The 20,085-nt window shown below is 42.2% G+C and overlaps 2 protein-coding genes across 6 annotated transcripts in view; both read left to right on the plus strand.

Annotated features, from left to right (window-relative positions):
• Positions 1–1,438: 1,438 nt before the first annotated feature.
• Positions 1,439–17,984, plus strand: PLEK (pleckstrin). 5 transcript variants are annotated; one of them, XM_061461500.1, is made up of 10 exons: positions 1,439–1,456; positions 1,813–1,931; positions 4,747–4,905; positions 9,777–9,958; positions 11,162–11,253; positions 11,646–11,830; positions 12,913–13,017; positions 14,960–15,043; positions 15,667–15,736; positions 16,685–17,984. In XM_061461500.1, the coding sequence occupies exons 2-10, from the start codon at positions 1,884–1,886 to the stop codon at positions 16,822–16,824; spliced, it is 1,065 nt and encodes a 354-aa protein (XP_061317484.1). In that variant the 5' UTR covers positions 1,439–1,456; positions 1,813–1,883; the 3' UTR covers positions 16,825–17,984. The 5 variants fall into 5 exon arrangements, with proteins under 5 accessions (XP_061317484.1, XP_061317487.1, XP_061317486.1 ...); XM_061461502.1 differs by lacking the exon at positions 1,439–1,456 and having other exon boundaries at positions 1,656–1,931; positions 4,734–4,905; XM_061461501.1 differs by lacking the exon at positions 1,439–1,456 and having other exon boundaries at positions 1,657–1,931; positions 4,750–4,905.
• Positions 17,985–18,776: 792 nt separating this feature from the next.
• APLF (aprataxin and PNKP like factor) overlaps positions 18,777–20,085 on the plus strand; it is a 40,327-nt gene continuing 39,018 nt past the window's right edge. The window contains exon 1 of the mRNA XM_061461492.1: positions 18,777–20,060. Coding sequence (XP_061317476.1) covers positions 20,058–20,060 — 3 coding nt within the window. The 5' untranslated portion in view covers positions 18,777–20,057. The remainder of the gene's footprint in view (positions 20,061–20,085) is intronic.

Genomic DNA, 20,085 nt, shown 5'->3' on the forward strand with positions numbered 1-20,085 from the left:
GTGATCACATTTTAGTGATAATTTTTTACTTTTAGCTGTTTCCAAAAAGCCTGAAGGTTTTATTAGCTAATGCATGAGTTTCTGTCTCTAATAATTTTAGAATCTGTTGGCTGATGTCATGTATACTTGACAGCCAGAGAATTAGAAAGCATATACTGAACCTTTGATTTGCAAACTGCCTAATGGATGATTTGCTTGGTCAGCAACTATGGTATTTAATAGCAATCAGATCCTCAAGACACCATGATTTGCATGAACAAAGGAACAATGTACTGAGACCCTGCAGGTTCTAGAAACAAAACCTGAGCAAGCTGATAATACAGAAAATCATCACAAAAAAGGCATGCTTAGGGCAGAATGCGCTGCAAAGTGCATAGCCTGGTACAGACAGGTGCTCTGCCTGATGATGAGACTGGAGCAGCAGCTAGCTGAGAAAGGTCTGGAAAGGAAAATCTCAATTCAGACAGTGAGGAGAAACATTCAGCAGTTGGGATGGTGAAGCACTAATACATATAACCAAGGAAGGAGTCGAGTCTCATGTGTGGGAGCGCTGCTAAATAGGTATCAGTGAGGAATCACAGTATCACAGTATCACAGTATGTTAGAGATTGGAAGGGACCTCGAAAGATCATCTAGTCCAATCCCCCTGCCGGAGCAGGAACACCTAGATAATGTTACACAGGAATGCGTCCAGGCGGGTTTTGAATGTCTCCAGGGAAGGAGACTCCACAACCTCCCTGGGCAGCCTGTTCCAGTGTTCCGTCACCCTCACTGAGAAGAAGTTTCTTCTCAAGAAAGTCTTCTCTAGAATAGCTAGAGAAAAAGCTCTTCAAACCCTCTGATCTTCTATCGCAGACCTTGTTGGACTTCCTGAGTAAAAGCTGAGGCAGAGTCAAATGCAGAGCAGGAATTTCTGACTGTGGAGAAAGTCCTCCCTGTTTGAGGAATCTTTGCAGGTGGTAGAGGTGACAGATGGCATAACCCTGGGCCCAACCCTTATCTGAATGGACTTAGCTATAAAAGTGATTTGGAGTCTTGTGCATGGGAGAATATTTGGCTCTTGTCAATGCAGCAGCCTCCTTATTGCCTCCCCTAGGCCACCATCCTTCTTTCTGTATGCGGAAGAGGGATTGTGAGTCCGGTGTATATCAGCTTTTAGAAAATTATGGTTTTGCCTTATCTTTTACCAAATATAGCCATATGAGCTCTGCAGCAAGTAAAAGATGCTCGTAGAAAGTGACATTCTGTGGTGCTTTGTGGTGTGCTGGTCTAATTCATTTAGCCTACTTGACAGCTAACCTCTTTGGGAGGCCTCAGCATCAAACTCCAAACCCTCTTTATCAGCAGAGGGGGCATAGTCATTAACCCAAGCGAGGGCCCTCCAGCTTGCTGCCAGACTCCACGTGCTCACCCGCTGTGAGTCAGGCTTCCAAGGCAGGATGAAATAACAGAACTGGTGAGTTGGAAGCCTGTCTCTGAGACCCGTTTGGCTTGCACCAAGCAGCAGCTCAGTACACCAAGCTGTTTGTTTGCTAGAGTTCACGTATTTGCAGAGCGAGCCTGATTTCTTGGGATTGGGCACTAAGATGCTTACTTTATTACCCAGGACTCTGTCATCAAGGCTGGCTGTATTTGATACAGTTGAGCGTTTTGTCAGGCTGTTGCTTGTTCTGTCAGAGGTGAACTATAAATACACGCATGCTTCTGCGTTTCCCTATCTCTCACTCTGTAAGAGGAAATGGGCTTGTTTTCATGTGATTAGCAGGCAGAGGAACTTGTGAAAGTGACACAGCTGTACTGTAAAAATGCCAGCCCACAGACTTTGCTGCCAGAAGAACTTGACTGCCAGCGCTGATAGACCGGAGAACGGGATTGCCTGAGACATGGAGCGAGAACCGATGCGTATAAGGGAGGGGTACTTGGTTAAGAAGGTAAGGGGGGGAGCTTTGGACTGAGTGGAGGAGGAAGCTAACTCTGAACAGGTTGGGGAGGTGTAGGAAAACATACTTTGGTTTCAGTTATTAAAAAAAGGATATTTTTTTTTACCAAAAAGAAAAGGCAAATGAACAGAATTCCTTGACCAGTGTGGTGTTAGTGATCATACAGATACTTGCTAGCAGTTTTATCTTGTCAGAATAGTACATAAGGCATTTTGTGCATATCTTGGATGTACCTTTGGATCAAAAGATTTGTATTTTTATTAAGTAATCTAATGCCCAGAGTGGAAGCCTGGCAAGACAGGTAGCAGCTTGAAATGGACATAGGCTACTCAACTGCACTTAATTGCTGAGTTAAATAGCAAGGAAGCATAATGAGATCACAGAGGTCGTATCACTTTGGCCTCGAGGCACTCTGTGGGGCCACAGGTTCCTTTGCAGAGAGGGAAGGCCATTTGTCACTGACTTTCTCCTCTTGATATTTACATTAGGGTGGGGAACAGTGCTGTGCTTGGGGGTCAGTGGTTTAGTTTGGACTATGTGACCTCCAAGAAGTATGAGTTCACCCCTGAAGGGGTTTTAGGTCAGCTTAAACTTCTATATTTTTGGGGACTTTGTGTCATCTGAGCCTAAGAAACAGCTAATTTTCTGCTATTGTAGTGCAGCAGATGTTATAAAAAATTGTTCTACCAAGGGGAAGTTTTGTGTGTTCTTAAAGTAGCTAATGATTTCATAGAGCAATTCAAGGAAAACCTGTCTGTGTCTGCAGTCTTTGGAGTAGGTGTGACAGCTTGATTTTTAGTCCAGGAAAAGCTTGCTTATCTTTCTAGATGAGAACAATGTGATCATGTTTGGGTTTGCTGATGATGTGCGTCTGAGACTGCCAGTCTTCACACTGCTCTGCAGCGGCTTCCATTGGTAGAGCATGTCAGAGTCTGGGCTTTAGGAAGTGCTGGACTTGTCTGTTTATGAGCAGAAATACTGCTTATGGTAAACCCACAAACAAAAGGAGATTGCAACAGTTCTTGCCCTGGCCCATTGTCTTAATTTATTTCTTAGCAGAAAATTGACCAGTGAGTTAATTTAGACTCTCAAATAATGGTAAATTCTTATTGCTTATTAAATATACAGAATCAAAAGCAAACGGCAGTCAGCCCGTATGCAGATGAGGCTCTTGCAGTTCCCTTTTTGGAAGTCACATAGTCCACGCTAAAGCACTGACTCCTAAGCACAGCACTGTTCCCCACCCTAACGTAAATATCAAGAGGAGAAGGTCAGTGACAAATGGTCTTCACCCTCTGCAAAGGGCCCTGTGGCTGCATGATGACTCCTTTAGGAGGTCAAATCCTTGTTTTCACTTTGCGGGCATAATGAAGAGGAGGAAAGTACATAATTAGCATTTGTTGAGCACCTTCTGCCCCTAGTGTGGGCTGCAGAGGCTAGAAGCAAGTCTTGCTCTTAATAAGATCTCAGCTGACGGTTTTCCCTCCTCACTCTGTAACTGAACATAAGGTCTTACTCAAAGGCCGTTCTTGGAAGGTAGGGAAGCAAAAAGGATGTGACAAACGGTTCATCTGGAGAATAATTAAAATAAAAATAAAATAAAGGCTCGGTGTGTTTCTGTCCCATTCACTTCTGCAGAAATACAAAGTGCACATGTAACCATATCTGCCCAGCTTTCAGGTTTACCAAATCAAACCAGGCCATTTTCACAGCGTAACTGTGGCTGCCTTGCTTCTATCTGCAGCTTTAGCATGGCTCAGCCACCAGCATCTGAGGTGGACAGGGATGCAGTGGATGGAGTTGTGGCAGGGGGGGATAAATTTAGGTGTCTCTTTGTAACAGAAAGAGCAAGGGAAGCTAATGTTTTTGAAGGATGGCCTCTGATTTGGGGCCTAAAAATGTTGGTTGCGCCTTGGTAACTCTTCAGAGGAACTGCTGGTATTCAGCATATGTAAATGTTAATTCGGCTGAGTAGTAAGTCACTTGGGTATCTTGGGATTGTGACCCCAACCAGCTTCAAAAGTGGTGGGACCATAGAGGACACCTAGCTAGAATGCACCAGTCTTAGTAATTTTAGCAGTTAATCATGCTCAACACAGAGAAATGGGTTGTTCCTCTCTGAGACCCTTAGAATTTTGCTGTGTTTCACTATATGTAGGATCTGGCCCTATCTTTATCTCTGTATTTCTTGCATCTGACAGCTTTGTTTCAGGAATGGGAAGTAAAAACTTTAAAAGATGAAATGGAGCACTTCAATTCCTCATCATTGGAGATCTGCAGCTGCAGGCCCTTATACTGTTCATTACTCTTACAGTTTGTATCTGTATGTCTAGAAATCCTCTGAGATGTGTGCTTTCTTACTAGACAGCCAGGCCTCAGCAGCTAACTGTATTGTAGCAGCAAGTCCTAAATATTGCAAAGGATGCCCAAGTTAATGAGGCAGTTCTAATGTGCCAGTTCACATCCAGAAATTTTGAGGATTCTTCATAATATTGCCACTATGTCATCTTGAAGACAGTAGCTGGGACTGATACTGAAAAGAAACACCTCCTGGGGCAGGCAGTGTGATTTTTGGACACACTCATGGCTGAGGTGACTACAAGGGTCCAAAAATGGTGGTCAGAAGAATAACAACAGTGCTCCGTAACTGTGTAGTAAGATGGGTGCAGTTGTGCCGTGTTCTCATTGAGACACTAGCTATAGTTATTTTAGCATGTCAGACACTCCCTGGAAGGTCATATCTTCAGTGGGTATCATGCGAAGAGAGTGATTTATTGAACATAATATACACAGTGATTTATTGCAGCAGGGCAGCATGTTTAACACCTGGAAGCCGATGTGGGTCGTGCTGTTAGAAGATGGAATTGAATTCTACAAGCGGAAGGCTGACAATAGCCCCAAAGGGATGGTCCCACTAAAGGGAAGCTCTGTTAACAGCCCATGCCAAGATTTTGGCAAAAGAATGGTAAGTACTTTTTCAATAACAATGAAAAAATTGTGATACAGAAAAGAGATAAATGCTGTGACCCAAATGCCTAAGCAAAGCTTTAATTCCAAGCCGTTTTATTACCATTTGGTGACCCCACACATTTCACATTAATGAAATCTGTAGTAATCACCACTGCATTGTTACTGGTAGGGCTTTTGCAAGTGACTAAGAGTCACATCTACACTCAGAGAGTAAACCCCAAAACTGACCTAGAGAAAGTAGTCCAAATGTTGCCTACATATCTGGGATGTCTTAAAGTCGAAGGTGGCAAGTGCACACACGGGTCCCGCTTCCCAGTAAAACACACAGATGACTGTATTCGCAAATTCAGAGTCTTATGTGACAGAAAAAAGATAGATGAAGATAAGTGTACAAACATACATATTTTGTTACAGGGTTCATGCAAAACAGTTGTTGGTAAAACAGGATTTCCAGTATGAGCAAAGAATCCTATCTACAGTCAGGCATTCGTTATTTCAGCAACTCGATTTCATCAAATAGGCATCATACCCTCAAGAATTCCTTTGACAAAGGGGTTCCCCAGAATCTGGAAGATTGTACAATTGCAGTTTAAAGAAGTTTACCACAAGGATACCTGACTGAAGATAGAAGTCTGAGAGCATTAGAAAAATAGAAAGAAAGTGTGAGAGTGCATGAGAGAGAAAGCTGCATTTTCTCATATGAGTGGAGAGAATTATACCTGTCCTTAGGTTTTGTGGTAAGTGGAGTCAGGGTCCCTGGTGTCAGGTTTGGACCTGCTGGGTTTCCTTTTTCTTTCCTTCCGTTTTCTTCTTTCTTTTATTTTTTTTCTTCTTTGTGCAGCCCCCATATTTATATATTAAAAAAGCTGATTCTTACGAAGTCTTTTTGACTTATATGCTTTAAGAAAAAGGGTCTTCTACTTTTTTGAGGCAGTACAAATAAAGTTTGCTGTTAATTCTGTGCTGAGTCAAAGCAGTTGTAGACGGCTGCTTCTCCTGGGAACCAAAGGTTTTAGAGAGCTGTTACCTTGGTAATCCCATCCAAAGCAGGATCATCAAGAGCCGCCTGCTTTTCCTAGCTGTCCGTAGGTGCTGAGAGTTGTCCACAGAAGGAGACTGTATTGATATGCCTGGAAAAGAATTGTGCAATCATGTATTCCCACCCCATGCTCATCATAGGCTTTTTGATCCCTGAGCTGGCAAGGGAGATTGTCCAACTGATTCAGAAGGGTTTGAGACTGACTGCTAGTCAAGCCCATTTACTCTTCCTTATTGCTAACAGCTCCTGTCTGAGCCACCCTTGGCATAGCTGGGCAAACCTTACTGGTTGACCCCTGTAGCTTCAGACCTAACCTTCTGCTTCAGCCAGTGTGGCTGTGTGTCAGTGCATTGCCTGGGCACTGCTGAGAGCCCTCAGTTACAGCACTTGGCTTTACATCTTTTGTAAACCATGGATAATAAAGGCGAAGCAGAATTACATCTAGGGACTAGAGTGCAGGACAGGAACATGAAATTACCAAATAAAGGAACAGAAACTAAGTATATCTGCACACACTTGGTTCTAATTCTGCTGTTTTGAAACCATGTTCCTACATTATCTAATTAACAAGCCTCAGCACAGCACTCTACTTATGAGGTATAATGCATGAGGAGAAGGGTACTGTATCCAAGAGTATCACGCATCCTACATTATAATGGTGGAAGTTAAGTTTTTCTCATGAAGCATTCTTTTCCAAACAGTTTTGTGGGGGTGTTTTTGTTGTTTGTGTTTTTTTTGGTGGTTTTTGTTGTTTGTTTTTTTTTTCCCAGATTGGTTGGTTTGGTTTGGTTTGGGTTTTTTTTTAACTCTTACTGAGGCCCTGACATCACTATTGGTCTATAATAGTTGCTTGGAAACGTCATCAACAGTAACACATTTAACAATAGTGAAAAGATAATTGACCAGCATAGGTACATTCTACAAGTTAGGCAGAGAGGTCTGAAGTGTCTGTTGTCTGCTGAAGGCAGAATGAGAGACAGCCTCACCTGCCCAAAGGGTTGCTTGAAGATGTAGCAGTTAGCAGAAGATGCATTGCATCTGCATCAAAGGGTGATGAAGTCTTTGAGGAGCCTTCCTTTGACTGCAGTGGACATTATGCTTCATTTTACATAATGAGTTTAAATATTGAGATTTACTTTAGGCTTCACTTTAGTTGCTGGGGCTATTTCTGAGGGAGGATATTGAAAAAAGGAAGGATCTCAGACCTGGGGGTTGAGGCACCTAAACCACCTTCTTGTAAGTGAGATCTGATCCAGATCCAGAGTCAGTGGAAGCAATCCAAACAACTTCAGCGGGTGCTGGATCAGATCCTCCTTACTGAGTTGGTGAGACAATTCTGCAATTACATAGACTAATAGCCTTGGAAACATATTGAATTACAATTTGCACTGTTCAAACAGTCGAAACTTCAACATGCTCATTCATATGAATGACACTGTCACTGGGATTGTATACAAGCAATGCCTCTGCATTCCATCCTGCTTTCTCACTGCTTGCATGCCAAAACATATAGTTCTTCCTCTTATGGGAATTATTCTGATTCTTAGTGGTTTGCATACATTTGCTTCATGTAGCTAGAAATTAATGTATATTTTTAGGACAGGAGTTCTGAAGGTGAAAAGTGGGATAATTCTTACTAGCCAGTCTCACTCACTTGGACCCAGTTTGGGACAGGGACTATTGAGCCATGAGCAAACTTTTATATTCATTTGGTTAGACTTAAGCTTTTTGAATCAGCTTGTGTATCTGTATCAGGGCCTAGCTTGAAAACTCAGGAGATATCACCAACACACTTTTACTGAATCAGTTGCCAGAAGCAGGTGCTGTGGGGAAAGGAAGCAATCTTGGATTTGTTAAACAGAAATAAATATAACCGGTTCAGAAGAGACTGCATTGAGATTTTGTTTCAAAATGCATTCACCACCATTCTTGATCTGAAGTTTGATCACTGCTTAATGTGATATTAATTCTGCTATGCTTGAGCTTTCTCTGTTTTCTCCATGGCTTTCACGTGGATAACATAATCATGTATAGTTGCTTAGAGTCAGATACATTTGTCCTAATTTAAACCGAAATGTTAGTATTTAGTGCAGTCTAATTGTCTAATTTTCACTAAAGCACAAACAGAAGCACATCATCAGAGGGAGACTCGGTCACTTCTAAGATTGGAGGCTCGACCTTTTTGCTGATTTCAGGGGGAGCCTGGATGTCTAGCTCAGTGGCCTAGCTTTCCAAGAGCTGAAGTTAAGAGAAAGAGCTTTCCCAACCTCCTCTGCGTACTGGGAATAAACTCTTCTTTAGCATTTCACTGTACATTGCTTCTGAGCTCTTTGATTTTGAGATTGTTGATTTTCCCTTTGGTAAAAGCTTGTATTAATGATTTGGTATTTCATTCTGTTAACCTGGTGTATAAGCATGATTCTTGGATATTGGGATTTCATAGGATCATAGAATAGTTAGGGTTGGAAAGGACCTTAAGATCATCTAGTGCCAACCCCCTGCCATGGGCAGGGACACCTTGCACTAATCTGTTTGCTTTTCACAAATGTACCATACATTGCTTTTCAGGATATAGCTCTTTACTGCATAATAGAAAAGGCAGGTGTTGCTGGAAAGATGAATGGTGTCTCATCAGAAATGATTGCTTTTCTTTCTGAAATGGATTTTTCAGGACCCACTGTTTGTAACTTTGATATCTGTCTTCCATGAAAGTCAGTGGGACTTCCACACCATGTCAGGGTGTCAGAATTTTTCACATTGACAACAACCTGGAAGATGCATACTGGGGATGTTCAGAAATGTGCCATTTACAAATGCAGGCTTCAGCAGACTCAGTGCTTTCAGTTCACTGCTGTAGACTCACCACGCTCTGCTCGATGATGATGATAGCCTCTTCTTTACTTGCCCTCATAAAGCCATGCTGTTGGCTTGCTGATTAGCCTGTCACTTTTAGATGCCTGCTGAGACAGAACTTCTTGTACTTACTGTAATACAGCTATGGAACCAATTACAATTCTGCTTATGGAGAACTGTATTTTAGAGGAGGTGGAAACCTCTTGCCTGAGGAATTAGATTCTGATTTTCCATTGAAAAGATCACTGGATGAATATGAGCTCAAACAGTGTGAACTTTGGGCTTGGGTTTTCTTGGTTGTTGTGTTGGATTTTATTTTTCCTTATTTCTTTCCCCCACTTCCCCCTCCTTCCCCAGGTTGGTGTTAATTTTTTTCTGATCAGAATTACCTTTAAAAGATCTTTTCTCATTTTGGGAAATAGTTTTTCCGTTGTTGCTAGTGTGCTTAGATAGGTAGCGATCATAAGATGTAGCCATGGGTGGGATGTACCAAGCCCTTAAAGGTTTGCTAAGCTGATGTGTTCACCTGCTCTCCAGTGTGACTGTGACCTTTTCTCTCCTTGTGAATCAGTAGCTGAGCTACATGAAGTGGGTATTTTTCCCTCCCTCAGACTGACCACATCTTTATAAACAGTAACAGAAATGCACACCCACTGTAAGCCCGCAGGGCTGGGCACTTGAGCCTCTCGGTTGAACTTCCCAGCAAAAGTTAAAATAGGCCACTACACTGGTGCCACTCTCCTTGGCTATAATGACAAGGTCAGGGTCGCCCAGCAGGAAATAACAAGAGTCAGTTTCCTGCACTGCCTGTTCATGCTTTTCTTCAGAGGTTTTTAAATGTAACTGTGGCTGTAAGGCACTTTCAGTAGTCCCTCAGGCACAGGTAGGCTGTGTGTTGTGGTGGTACTGGGGTAACTGTGCCCAACTGGCTACACCAAAGTGACTTCTAAAAGAAACATCATTTATCATTCCAGTTTGTCTTCAAGCTCACCGCAGCCAAGCAGCAGGACCACTTTTTTCAAGCTGCCTACCTGGAGGAGAGAGATGCCTGGGTACGAGATATCAAGAGAGCAATTCATTGCATAGATGGAGGCCAGCGGTTTGCCAGAAAATCCACAAGAAAATCTATCAGACTGCCTGAGACAATCAATTTGAGGTTTGTTCTCATAGCTCTGCTCCCCCTTTTACTTACATCTGCAGGCAGTGTGCCAGATACCGTAACCTCTGTCTGGACAAGCTATGAGCATGTCTGTCCGTGCTACCTCTCTGGCTTCACTCAGTCCTTTCTGCATGACTCAGAATGTGGCAGAAATGAGCTAGTGATCAGAACTGGGAAAATAATTTTCAATGCATCCTCATTTACCAAAACATGCTTATTTATCAAGGGATTTTGCTGATAAGGAGATTTCTGAGCACACTGCAATGGAAGAGGAGACCCCAGCCAAAGTGTGATTCTGCCAGGAGAGGCATTTTTATACAATATATAATCTATTGTAAAAATATTTTAGAGCTTTTGTTTGCTTTCCAGAGGAACGCTGATGTTAGCCTAGGTTTTGGATGCTGAGGGTAGAGTGGCGCTTGCCAGAGAACTTGGAACTGGCAAATGGAGAGGAGATAAAGGTCACACACAGGAAGCCATTTGTTTGTCAGTACTTTAAAATGTTAAGGACAGCTTGCCTCTGAGCAGTAAATATCAAGGTACAGATGAACCTGCAGTGCTCATTATAAGACAGTAAAACTGCACAGGGCCAACATCCAGCTAAATTTCACTTCTCTGCTTCAGCAGGGGATCACCCTGACTCACAGGCTAAAGGACTTAGCATGTGACATTTAATAGTCATCTTTCTTGTCATTCCAGAGCTCCAAGAGTTCTGAGCAAGTGAAAAGCGGATGTGAGGAAGGAAGTCATGCCAGGGCTCACTGAGGTTACTTGGTGCCTCTGAGAGCATGCAGTCTTTGGAGATGTCACAGTGTCAGGTTTTCTGCTCAGCCAAGGACCTTTGGGGGAACATAGTGCAGAGCAGTGAGCTCCTTATTGGCACCAAGGCTGTGGGGCCTGTGAAGATGCCTCAGGAGTGGGTATTCACTGCTGTTCACGCTACATAATTTGTTCCATTCTGGAATCAAGGGGGTGTGGAGAACCACTTGAGCACTTGCCCCTCTGCTCCTCTAGCTGTGACAGAAGCCTCCAGGCTTTGCAACATGAATTTTTCAGGAGATTAAACTAAGCTGTGCTGTAACCCTGCGGAGAGTAATATGCCAGCAAAACATGAAGATCCTGTGAATGACAATGATATTCTTGCACAAACTGGCTAAAGCTTTTTATTTGCTAAGTTTCTGTGGTTCTTTTTATGCACAGTGCTTTGTACCTCTCAATGAAAGATCCTGAAAAGGGAATAAAAGAGTTGAAGCTGGAAAAAGACAAAAAAGTGTACAATCACTGCTTTACCGGTAAGGAACTCTTGTCCTGCTTTTTCATACAACAAAGGGAGCACAGGTTGAGAGGCTATAGATAGATGAAACAGCTCTAAGCTCTGTAGAGCACAGAGAAGTTTAAGAAGAAAGCCTGGCAGATGTTTTTCTGACCAACACTGGAGGTGTTCTAAGGATGAAGCTTGAAAAAGGGTTCAGTTGTGGCCATGGTAAGCAAGAGAAGAGAAAGAAATTTAACCAGTGCCAGAAAGATTGATATAGATCTTTGCAGAAAGTTGCATGAAACACTTAACTCCAGAAGAATTATTCCTTCCTGAAATATTCATCAACAAGCAGTGCCACATTGTCATTTCTGTCTTGCTTTCCATCAAATGGTTTGTGGCTGATGGTGTTTGCTCCTCTGTAACCAGGCACTACTGTGATTGACTGGCTGGTGTCTAGTAACTCCATCCGAAATCGCAAAGAAGGTCTCATGCTTGCCTCTTCCCTCTTGAGTGAAGGCTACCTACAGCCTGCAGAGGATACATCCAAGGCTGCTGCTGAGGGACTGTCAGACACCCCTTTCTTAGATCTCAGCGATGCCTACTATTACTTTGTGAGTGATGCATTCTGTTTTTTAATTGTCTCAGAATTACTAATGCTCTGCTTTTCTCAGGCCTCTTGTTGGGTTTCTTAAGTCCTAGAGGAAAGATTGGGCAGAAACAGAGAGATCTATGTTAATTGCCTTTCTCTATATGATATTCAGAATGAACTGGCTCACTTTAATATTTGTAAGCAGGACATTTTTTTTCTCGTACCCTTCTAAGTGTGAACTGAGTGCTGAGTTTAAGCCGGGTTCTTTATAACTTAGGCTTTGTTCCTGGTAATTTCACCAGTGACCAGGATTTAACCATCAGTTCCTCTGATGATTCAGCGGGAGGCAAGCAAGTAATTCATTATCATGGGGCTTCTTGGAATGACACAAGCTACAAATCCTTTTCTTTCTTTTGTTCAGAGCCATCAAATCTGACTCAGTGCATGTCACACACGCATACACAGCTTGCCTGTGAGCAAAGAAGATTTTAATATCCCCCAGTAACACCTGTCCTGGGTAGTTTACCCAGCCTTTTTGATGTATTGCTTCGAGTTCTGTGGATTGATTTGAAGAACCCACAATATCACAGTCAAATACTGTTTTAAAGATGTTTGGCTTATGAACTTACATTAACAAAAAGTATGCCTTCTGTCACATGAAAATGCTTGAATATGACAATTTTCTTTATATTCACCACATAGAATCACTTGACTTGAGTAAAATGACTCTTCCATTACTTAATTTGTCTTCCTAGAATGTGTCTGTGGCAGGGACACTTTACCTGGGCAGCAATGGAAGCAGAGACACAGTTGATGAAAGCAGCCTTGTGGCCATCACAGTTCCTGGCTACCTGGGACACTTTTAGTAGCCCATGTGTGCTCCCAATATGGTGTGAGGAGACCACAGCAGGTCAACGTCTGACTTGTTATCATACAAGTTGGCAGCACAGATGTTTACTCTAAGCCATATGAATGATTACCTACATTTACATCATTACCATCCTACATTAAGGAGGAGGGAAGCCAAAGAGAAGCCATCTTTGTACATGTACATAGACATGTGGCAGCTGTGTAACTTCTGAATTTTCTCTTGTGGTCGTGCAGCCAGACAGCGGGTTTTTCTGTGATGGAAATTCTAGTGATGATGATGTGGTCCTGAAAGAAGAATTCAGAGGCATAGTAGTCAAACAAGGATGTTTGCTGAAACAGGTCAGTATTGAATGTGTTCCATTTTGTCACTGGGATGATGTTCATTGGATACAGGATTACACTTTTACAACAAAAAGCTTTAGAGAAGGGAGAAACTAGCCTATGCCATCTCCACATTTGATAGGTTAGGTTTCATCTCTGTCCCTCTTGCCTTAGCACAAAGAATGCTTGCTGTAGCATGGCAGCAGGGCTTCTGCCCAACTTTGCAAGGTTTATTGCTCTTACTACAAAATAAGGCAGGTTATAGCTTTAATTAGGAAAGGGTGCTAAAGCAGGAGATGTGACAAGTCATTGGGGAGCTTGGGTAGAAAGGCTGCCAATCCAGTGTCCCTCTGGATACACAACTGGATTCAGTTGCTAGTTTTCACAGGCTTTTTTAGTGTACCTGAGCAAAAAAGTCCTTTCCGTTACTAGTGTTTAATTCTGTCCCATCTGTAAGGTGACAGGTAACTCTATACCTTTCCTTTCCAGCAAAACTTTAAGCAATATGGTGACTGTGATGATAAGACACGTACTTTCCAGGGCAATTGCAAGCAGATATTGGGGAATAGAAGGCAAGACCAGGATTCTTAAATGAAGAGAGTAGTTCAGTTGAAAAGGACCTACAATGATCATCTAGCCCAACTGGCTGACCACCTCAGGATTGACCATAGAATCATAGAATAGTTGGATAGGACCTTAAGATCATCCAGTTCCAACCCCCCTGTCATGGGCAGGGACACCTCACACTAAACCATGTCACCCAAGGCTCTGTCCAACCTGGCCTTGAACACCATCAGGGATGGGTCATTCACAACCTCCCTGGGCAGCCCATTCCAGTGCCTCACCACCCTTAAAGTAAAGAACTTCTTCCTTATATCCAATCTAAACTTCCCCTGTGTAAGTTTGAACCCATTACCCCTTGTCCCGTCACTACAGTTCCTAATGAACTGAAGGTTAAAGCATGTTATTAAGGGCATTGCCCAAATGTCTCTTAAACACTGACAGGCTCGGGGCATTGACAACCTCTTTAGGAAATCTGTTCCAGTGTTTGACCATGTTCTCTGTAAAGAAATGTTTCCTAGTATCAAGTCTGAACCTTCACTGTTCAAACATTCATTGGAAGCCTAAGAAGTTTTTGGTGGTCCTCATTTGTATTTCTATTGCTGAATCAGATTACTCGAAAGAAATAGAAGCAATTAGATACACATCTTTCTGCTTTTACCCTGTCACATTCACAACTGCCTAGTTAGTAAGAACTTCCGTGCAGTGTAGCTAGTTGAGAAACTTGTTTTGAAATGCTCAGAGGAAGTGATTCATGACAGTCTTCCACTAGTGTTGGTCTGGAATTGGTCACCCTCAGTGACCCATGGGTCATTGCTCAGAAGCATTAACACTTCTGCTGAGAAGAGAATGCTTTCAGCAGATCCTGATTTGCCCCACCCATCATTTCAATCTTGGAAACTGCAGTGAGGCATCTGCACCCATGTTGGAAGGTGGAGTTATTTCTGCTTGAGCTTCTCAGCCAGGAAACCTCCCCAGGGTTCTTAAGCCAGATAAGCCTTTTTTGCTGTTGGTTGGTTTTGTCTTGCAGGGAAAGAAGGACCTTCCTTGCCAATAGTTCATAGTACCTTCCTGCAAGACATTTTGCAGCCATGCTTTCTGGCATGCATTCAGACCCAGTTTTCAGACACTTCATGTGAATGGCATGACTACCAGGCTATGAAACGTGTTTAGGGGCATCTCCTGTGTTAAAGCTGTTCTGCTTCATATGACACATAAAAAGTGAAACTGGTGTGAGAGGCCAGTCGTGCAAAAAAGTGGGATGCAGTGAATACTTCCTGTCCAAAATATTCAGCTTTTTTCCTTTTGTATTTGCCTGTTCTCTCTTGGATGGGTAAGCTGACTGTAAGTGCTTGCAGATAAAGTAGTTCACGATATTTCTGGTTTTGAACTTTCCTAGGGACATCGGAGGAAGAACTGGAAAGTGAGAAAGTTTGTTTTAAGAGAGGACCCTGCATATCTTCACTACTATGACCCAGCTGGAGTAAGAGACATTTGGTTTATTTCTTTGTTTGTTTTAAAGCCAGTACCTTATAGACATATCTGAATGGAGTATTTGCGTAGGAATGTGTGATAGGAAAGACCAAGCAGTACTGTGGAGCTGTTTGTGCTCACATGGCCTAACCATCCTCTGGAAAAGCAGGGTGGAGGATGGTTTCTGGGGCTGCCACATCAGGGAGGCAAGTGCCACCCAGATCTGGAAACAGGTAACACTGAACTGTGCTCTCAGCTCTTCTCTGTGATTAATTAGAATTAATGTGTGCTCTCATTTGATTAAAATGAACTAGGTCTTTTTCTGTGTACTGTGACATTGAAAAAAAAAGAAATGCAGTTGGCACAAGGCTCATATTCTTCTCATACGTTTGTTCAGGACATGCTAAATACTCTGCAGATCCTGAATTCCAAATCCCTGAAGAGATTTCCTATTTCCCTCTACAACACCCCCCCATGCTCCATGTCATGCATAGACTGAAGATCCCCTGGTTTCCCACATGACATACCATGTCACCAAATATTTTTGTTTCCATTCTGGTGTTGTAGCCACATATTAACATATGAACAGTCTCAGAAGTGTTGAATTTCATTCTGATTTCATGTCCTCACCAGGGAGAAGAACCACTGGGAGCCATTCACTTGAGAGGCTGTGTGGTGACAGCAGTGGAAGATATGCCTGACTGTAAGGAACCATATTGAATTAGCTGTATAATACATTTTTGGCACATTCTTTCAATCTGCCTGAAATCACAAGTGGTTTTTACTCAAAACCAATCTGTGTGCCATGGTCCAGTAATTCTTCTAGTAACTAGTCTCTCTATTGCTGTCTTAATTACTGGAGAATGGTATTATGGTAAAGGTAGCAAGAGGCAATCTTGTGTTTTGTAAGTTGTTCAGAGAAGACCTGTCAAAAGGATGACACCATCCCTACACTGGGATAACTGGCCTTAGACAGAGTAAGCTGAGTTTGCTTTTTTTAGCTGATGAATTTGGGATGGAACATTTAAGTTAGAAATGGTTATGCCACAAATTGTTATTGTTTGCATTCTGTTCCCTCCCAAAACTAGAAGCTGTGGGAACAGCAATGGCTAAGCATCGCTGCAAGGAACAAGAAACATTCCTTCCATGCATTCTGCTCCCCACAGGAGTGGCAAACTCATACCCAGCAAGGAAGTTCGTTGGCATCTCAGCACCCATGTGGCCTGTGGTAGCAGACATGAAAAGAACCAGAGATTCTGGATGTGATGTGAACTTGAATGTCTTGATTTGTAGCTGGCAAGGCATGGAAGGGTTTCATAAATCATAGACTCGTTAGAGTTGGAAGGGACCTTAAAGAACAGGGGGAATATGGAGAAAATGGGGAATATGACCTGCCTGCAGGATTGCAGACCTTTCCATGGTTGGAGAGCAATTAACCAGAGACTCTTGAAGGTGAAACATGCAGAATTCATGGGTTATTTTCCAAGAGAGACCTATCTCATGGACCCAATCTTGCAATCGGTTTGTGAAGGCCTGATCAGGCTCAGCTTAGAAAGAAAGGAAATCCCCTTATGGTGTGTAAAGGAGGAAACTTTGTAAACACAAGGTACTCTTTCGTATCTTCTGACTTCCCTATTTCTCTTTCCCGTAGCCAAGAAGCATGATGTTGACAATATCCTCTTTGAAATTATCACAGCAAATGATATCCACTATTACTTGCAAGCAGCCTCATCCACAGAGCGTACAGAGTGGATCAAAGCAATTCAGGCAGTTTCTAGGACTGGAAAATGAAGATGAGCTGCCAAGAAGACAGACAACTGAAATTAATAACTTAAAACAGAAATTTCACTGAAAGAAAGCAATATCATCCCAAAAGGCATCCTACGGCTTGTGGGCTGGGGTGAGGGTGGGCAGTAGGGTAAGATACTACAATGCTATAGTGGGCACTAACAAAGTGTCATTTTTCCACTTGTGTTAAGGTAATATTTTACTGAATTGTAGCATAGAACATGCCATAGTAGTGTGTGCTGCTTAGAGTAATCAGTCCTCCTTGGGAAGGTGGTACCTTATACCTTTTTGTGCTGCCACAGCTGGTAGTGAGGATTTCACGATTAACAGGGGACAGAGTCACGTCACTGTGAGAAGCTGAACTTGTCACCACCCAGCCTTTGCTGCATTTCAGTATCTTGAGATATTTCAAAGTCTTCCCAAGACAAACTTTACACTTCCTTCTTTGCTAGATCTTTTTACTGCTTGTTCACCTATGCAAATGATGCCATAGATTTAGAGAAGGAAATCAACTCACTTGGAAACCTGCTCCACTCCTTTATAATCCATCAGTATTAAGGAAAGGAAGAATGAAGACAATTATAGAAACACCTTGTAGAAAGCAAGTACAACTTGATATGATGATGGCTGCATGAGGAAAAGTTTCTTTCCACAGTATTTCAAATATGAAGCAATCTCAGTTCGAGTTCTTTATCTCACCTGATTTTGACCTTTGCTAAATTTCTCCACAAGAATCTGCTCTAGGACCATTGTTTCCCTTCATTTAGATCCCCAAAGCATTTAGTAGGATGTCAGGTACTGCTGATTTGACCTGTATTTGAATTAAATAGAAAGGAGAAAAGAAAGGATCCATGAGTTACCTACTCGAACTACTGATTGAAGTGGGTTTGTTCAGGTTTTTCTTTTTTAACCTCCAGCAACATACTCAGTCCTTGTTTCTGTGCCTTAGTAGTATAAGAGAAACCTTATGCTTGCTGTAACTAAAATAAATGTTATTTGACAAGATCAGTTTACCTGATCAATCCTTCTGGCTGTATGAAGCTTCTAAGTCTAATTTTATGCAGGAGTTGAAATTAAAGTTAATGTCATATTCTGCACGTAGGCTGTTCCTGATGCAGCCTGATGCTTCTGAGTGCAAGTAAACTTCAAAAGTTTTAAAACTCTGCTCCTTGATCTAATCAGGTATTTTGTCCTTAAGAATTCTTATTCAGATCTCTTTAGTCTTAAAAATAAATCTAGATCTAAAGCTTCTCTTCAAGTCTGCTTAATTATACTTGTATCTGAGCTAATGAGCATGAAGGTCTTTTGCCTTAGTAGTGCTTGTCACAAAGGACACACAGCCTTTGAGGGGCAGCAGGCTGACAAGGCCACCACATCGTCATGTCTATTTAAGACATCCAGGGGAAATCAGCTTCTGGCAGGCACTTCCTATATCTCACACAAGCTGACAGGGCTACTGAAGCCTGGTCTGTCATTCTGAGGAAGGAAAACAACTACACTGTTAGCTCAGCCTGCTTTCTTGATAATTGCTTTGTGGTTGCTGCTTATTTTTGCTTTCTGAGCTCACTAACCCCAATACTGTATGGCACAGGAAAACAGATAAAACGTCACACAACCAAACAATGACAACTTGCCCAGGTTAGCAAAGAAGGACTGCAACTCCTAATTTTTAATAAAACTAAAAAGTTTTACCAGTCTCTGACCTTGTCATTTTTCCCTGTGCCCAGTCAAGGGTCCGTCTGCCCACATATGAACTATATTTTCTCTGGTAGGTGATCCTAGTCAGTGTCTTTGTGGAAGAGCTCTGATGTGTGTACCAGACTATAGCAATAGGGTCTCTAACCTGATAGGTAGTTCTTTTGAAGACAGATCACACACAAGGGTTTGTGGGAGTCCCTGCTTCTTGGTGGAAACAGAAGAATTGGAAGTGTATGTCTGATGCCACTCTACCTACATTTCCTGCTATAAATGCTTTCATTTGCCCAAGACTCATACTGGGAGTGGCTCCAAACTGTTCTTCCTTTTAGCCAGGTTCTTATGCATTTCTTGACATCAAGAATTAGCTTTGTATTCTAGGGAGAATGTGCCCTAGTCCATTTTCAGACAGGGCCTGACAAGAAAATCAATACATTTCACAGATCTTTTCTCTCTGATAAGCTCTGCGCAAGGGATGAATCATGGGACAGAGTTATTATGGGGCTAGTTTTCAAAGAGATTTGGTTTCCTAACTCATGGCAGTGCTTTTAAAAAGCAAAGTAGGTACCTGAATACCACCAGCAGTCTGACCTTAGGAGTTCTAAGTGAGATGATGACAGTTGTCACAATCCTTGAACTGAGTCAAGAAAGTTGCTAAGGAGAGAGCTACTGGAGCTAAGGTGATGACCGACTATTGTAATAGATGTCTGTATATGAAAAGAAAAGTACATCACTACAATTTCTAGAGATACTAAATAGATGCTGTCCAGTTCAGTATTTAAAAGCAGCTACAAGTCTAGCATAGATCATGAGGCCAACCTACTTACTCAGAAGGCATAGAAGTGAAGAGACATCTATCCTGAGTACTAGCACAAGAGAAGAGGGAGCAGGCCTACCACAAGGCATTACTAATTGAAAGAGAAAAAACAGAAGAGCAGACCTTCATGCTTCCTCCATCTGTTTTCACCCTCTAACTATTTAAATCACACTTCTGTGCGCTCGGCAATTGATATATCAACATCAGGTCCTTTTTTACTCATAACAGGGATTAGTTCTTTTTTGTAGACTAAAGGGCAAGAAAATAAACCATTGTGGATAAGGACTGTATTTATAATCTTCAATTACTGGAAGACCTGTATGATATAATCTTCTATAAAGGTCCTCTTGGGCTTGTGTTTGACTTGCCACATCTCACACTGAGCAGTTTTCCCTCTACTGGAACTCTGACTGTGTACTTACTACAGTCAGGTTTTTAGGACTGTATGTTAACCATTGCACCCGTGAAAACACTCATGCGGACACATAGCTCCTTCTTCCATGGTTTAAAAGAAAACATGGACAAAACCAAGGGAAAAGCCAACTCCATACACTGAAAAAAATAACATCCATGAGGACTGCAACCACCCAACAAGCTTTCAGCCACAGGTGTTACTTCTTATAATTAAACAAGCACTGCATATGGAAGTAGTTCTGTCTTAATGCATCTTTAGCAGTGGTTTCCAGGAGCTGCTTGCTTTCCCTACTCTGTAGCTTTCTTCTGAATGGTAATGTTAGTATTATTTTGTTGCT

The sequence above is a fragment of the Pezoporus flaviventris genome, unplaced genomic scaffold, assembly GCF_033815535.1.
Source record: "Pezoporus flaviventris isolate CSIRO_AGI_PZ_B2104156 unplaced genomic scaffold, CSIRO_AGI_Pfla_v1 ptg000031l, whole genome shotgun sequence".
Taxonomy (NCBI): Eukaryota; Metazoa; Chordata; class Aves; order Psittaciformes; family Psittacidae; genus Pezoporus; species Pezoporus flaviventris.

Excerpts from the sequence above, each read along its gene's own strand:
- PLEK (XM_061461500.1), top strand. The coding sequence starts at position 1,884 with ATGGAGCGAGAACCGATGCGTATAAGGGAGGGGTACTTGGTTAAGAAG. Across the intron at positions 15,044-15,666 it reads ACTACTATGACCCAGCTGGA|GGAGAAGAACCACTGGGAGC; the intron begins GTAAGAGACATT and ends TGTCCTCACCAG. Across the intron at positions 15,737-16,684 it reads AGTGGAAGATATGCCTGACT|CCAAGAAGCATGATGTTGAC; the intron begins GTAAGGAACCAT and ends TCTTTCCCGTAG.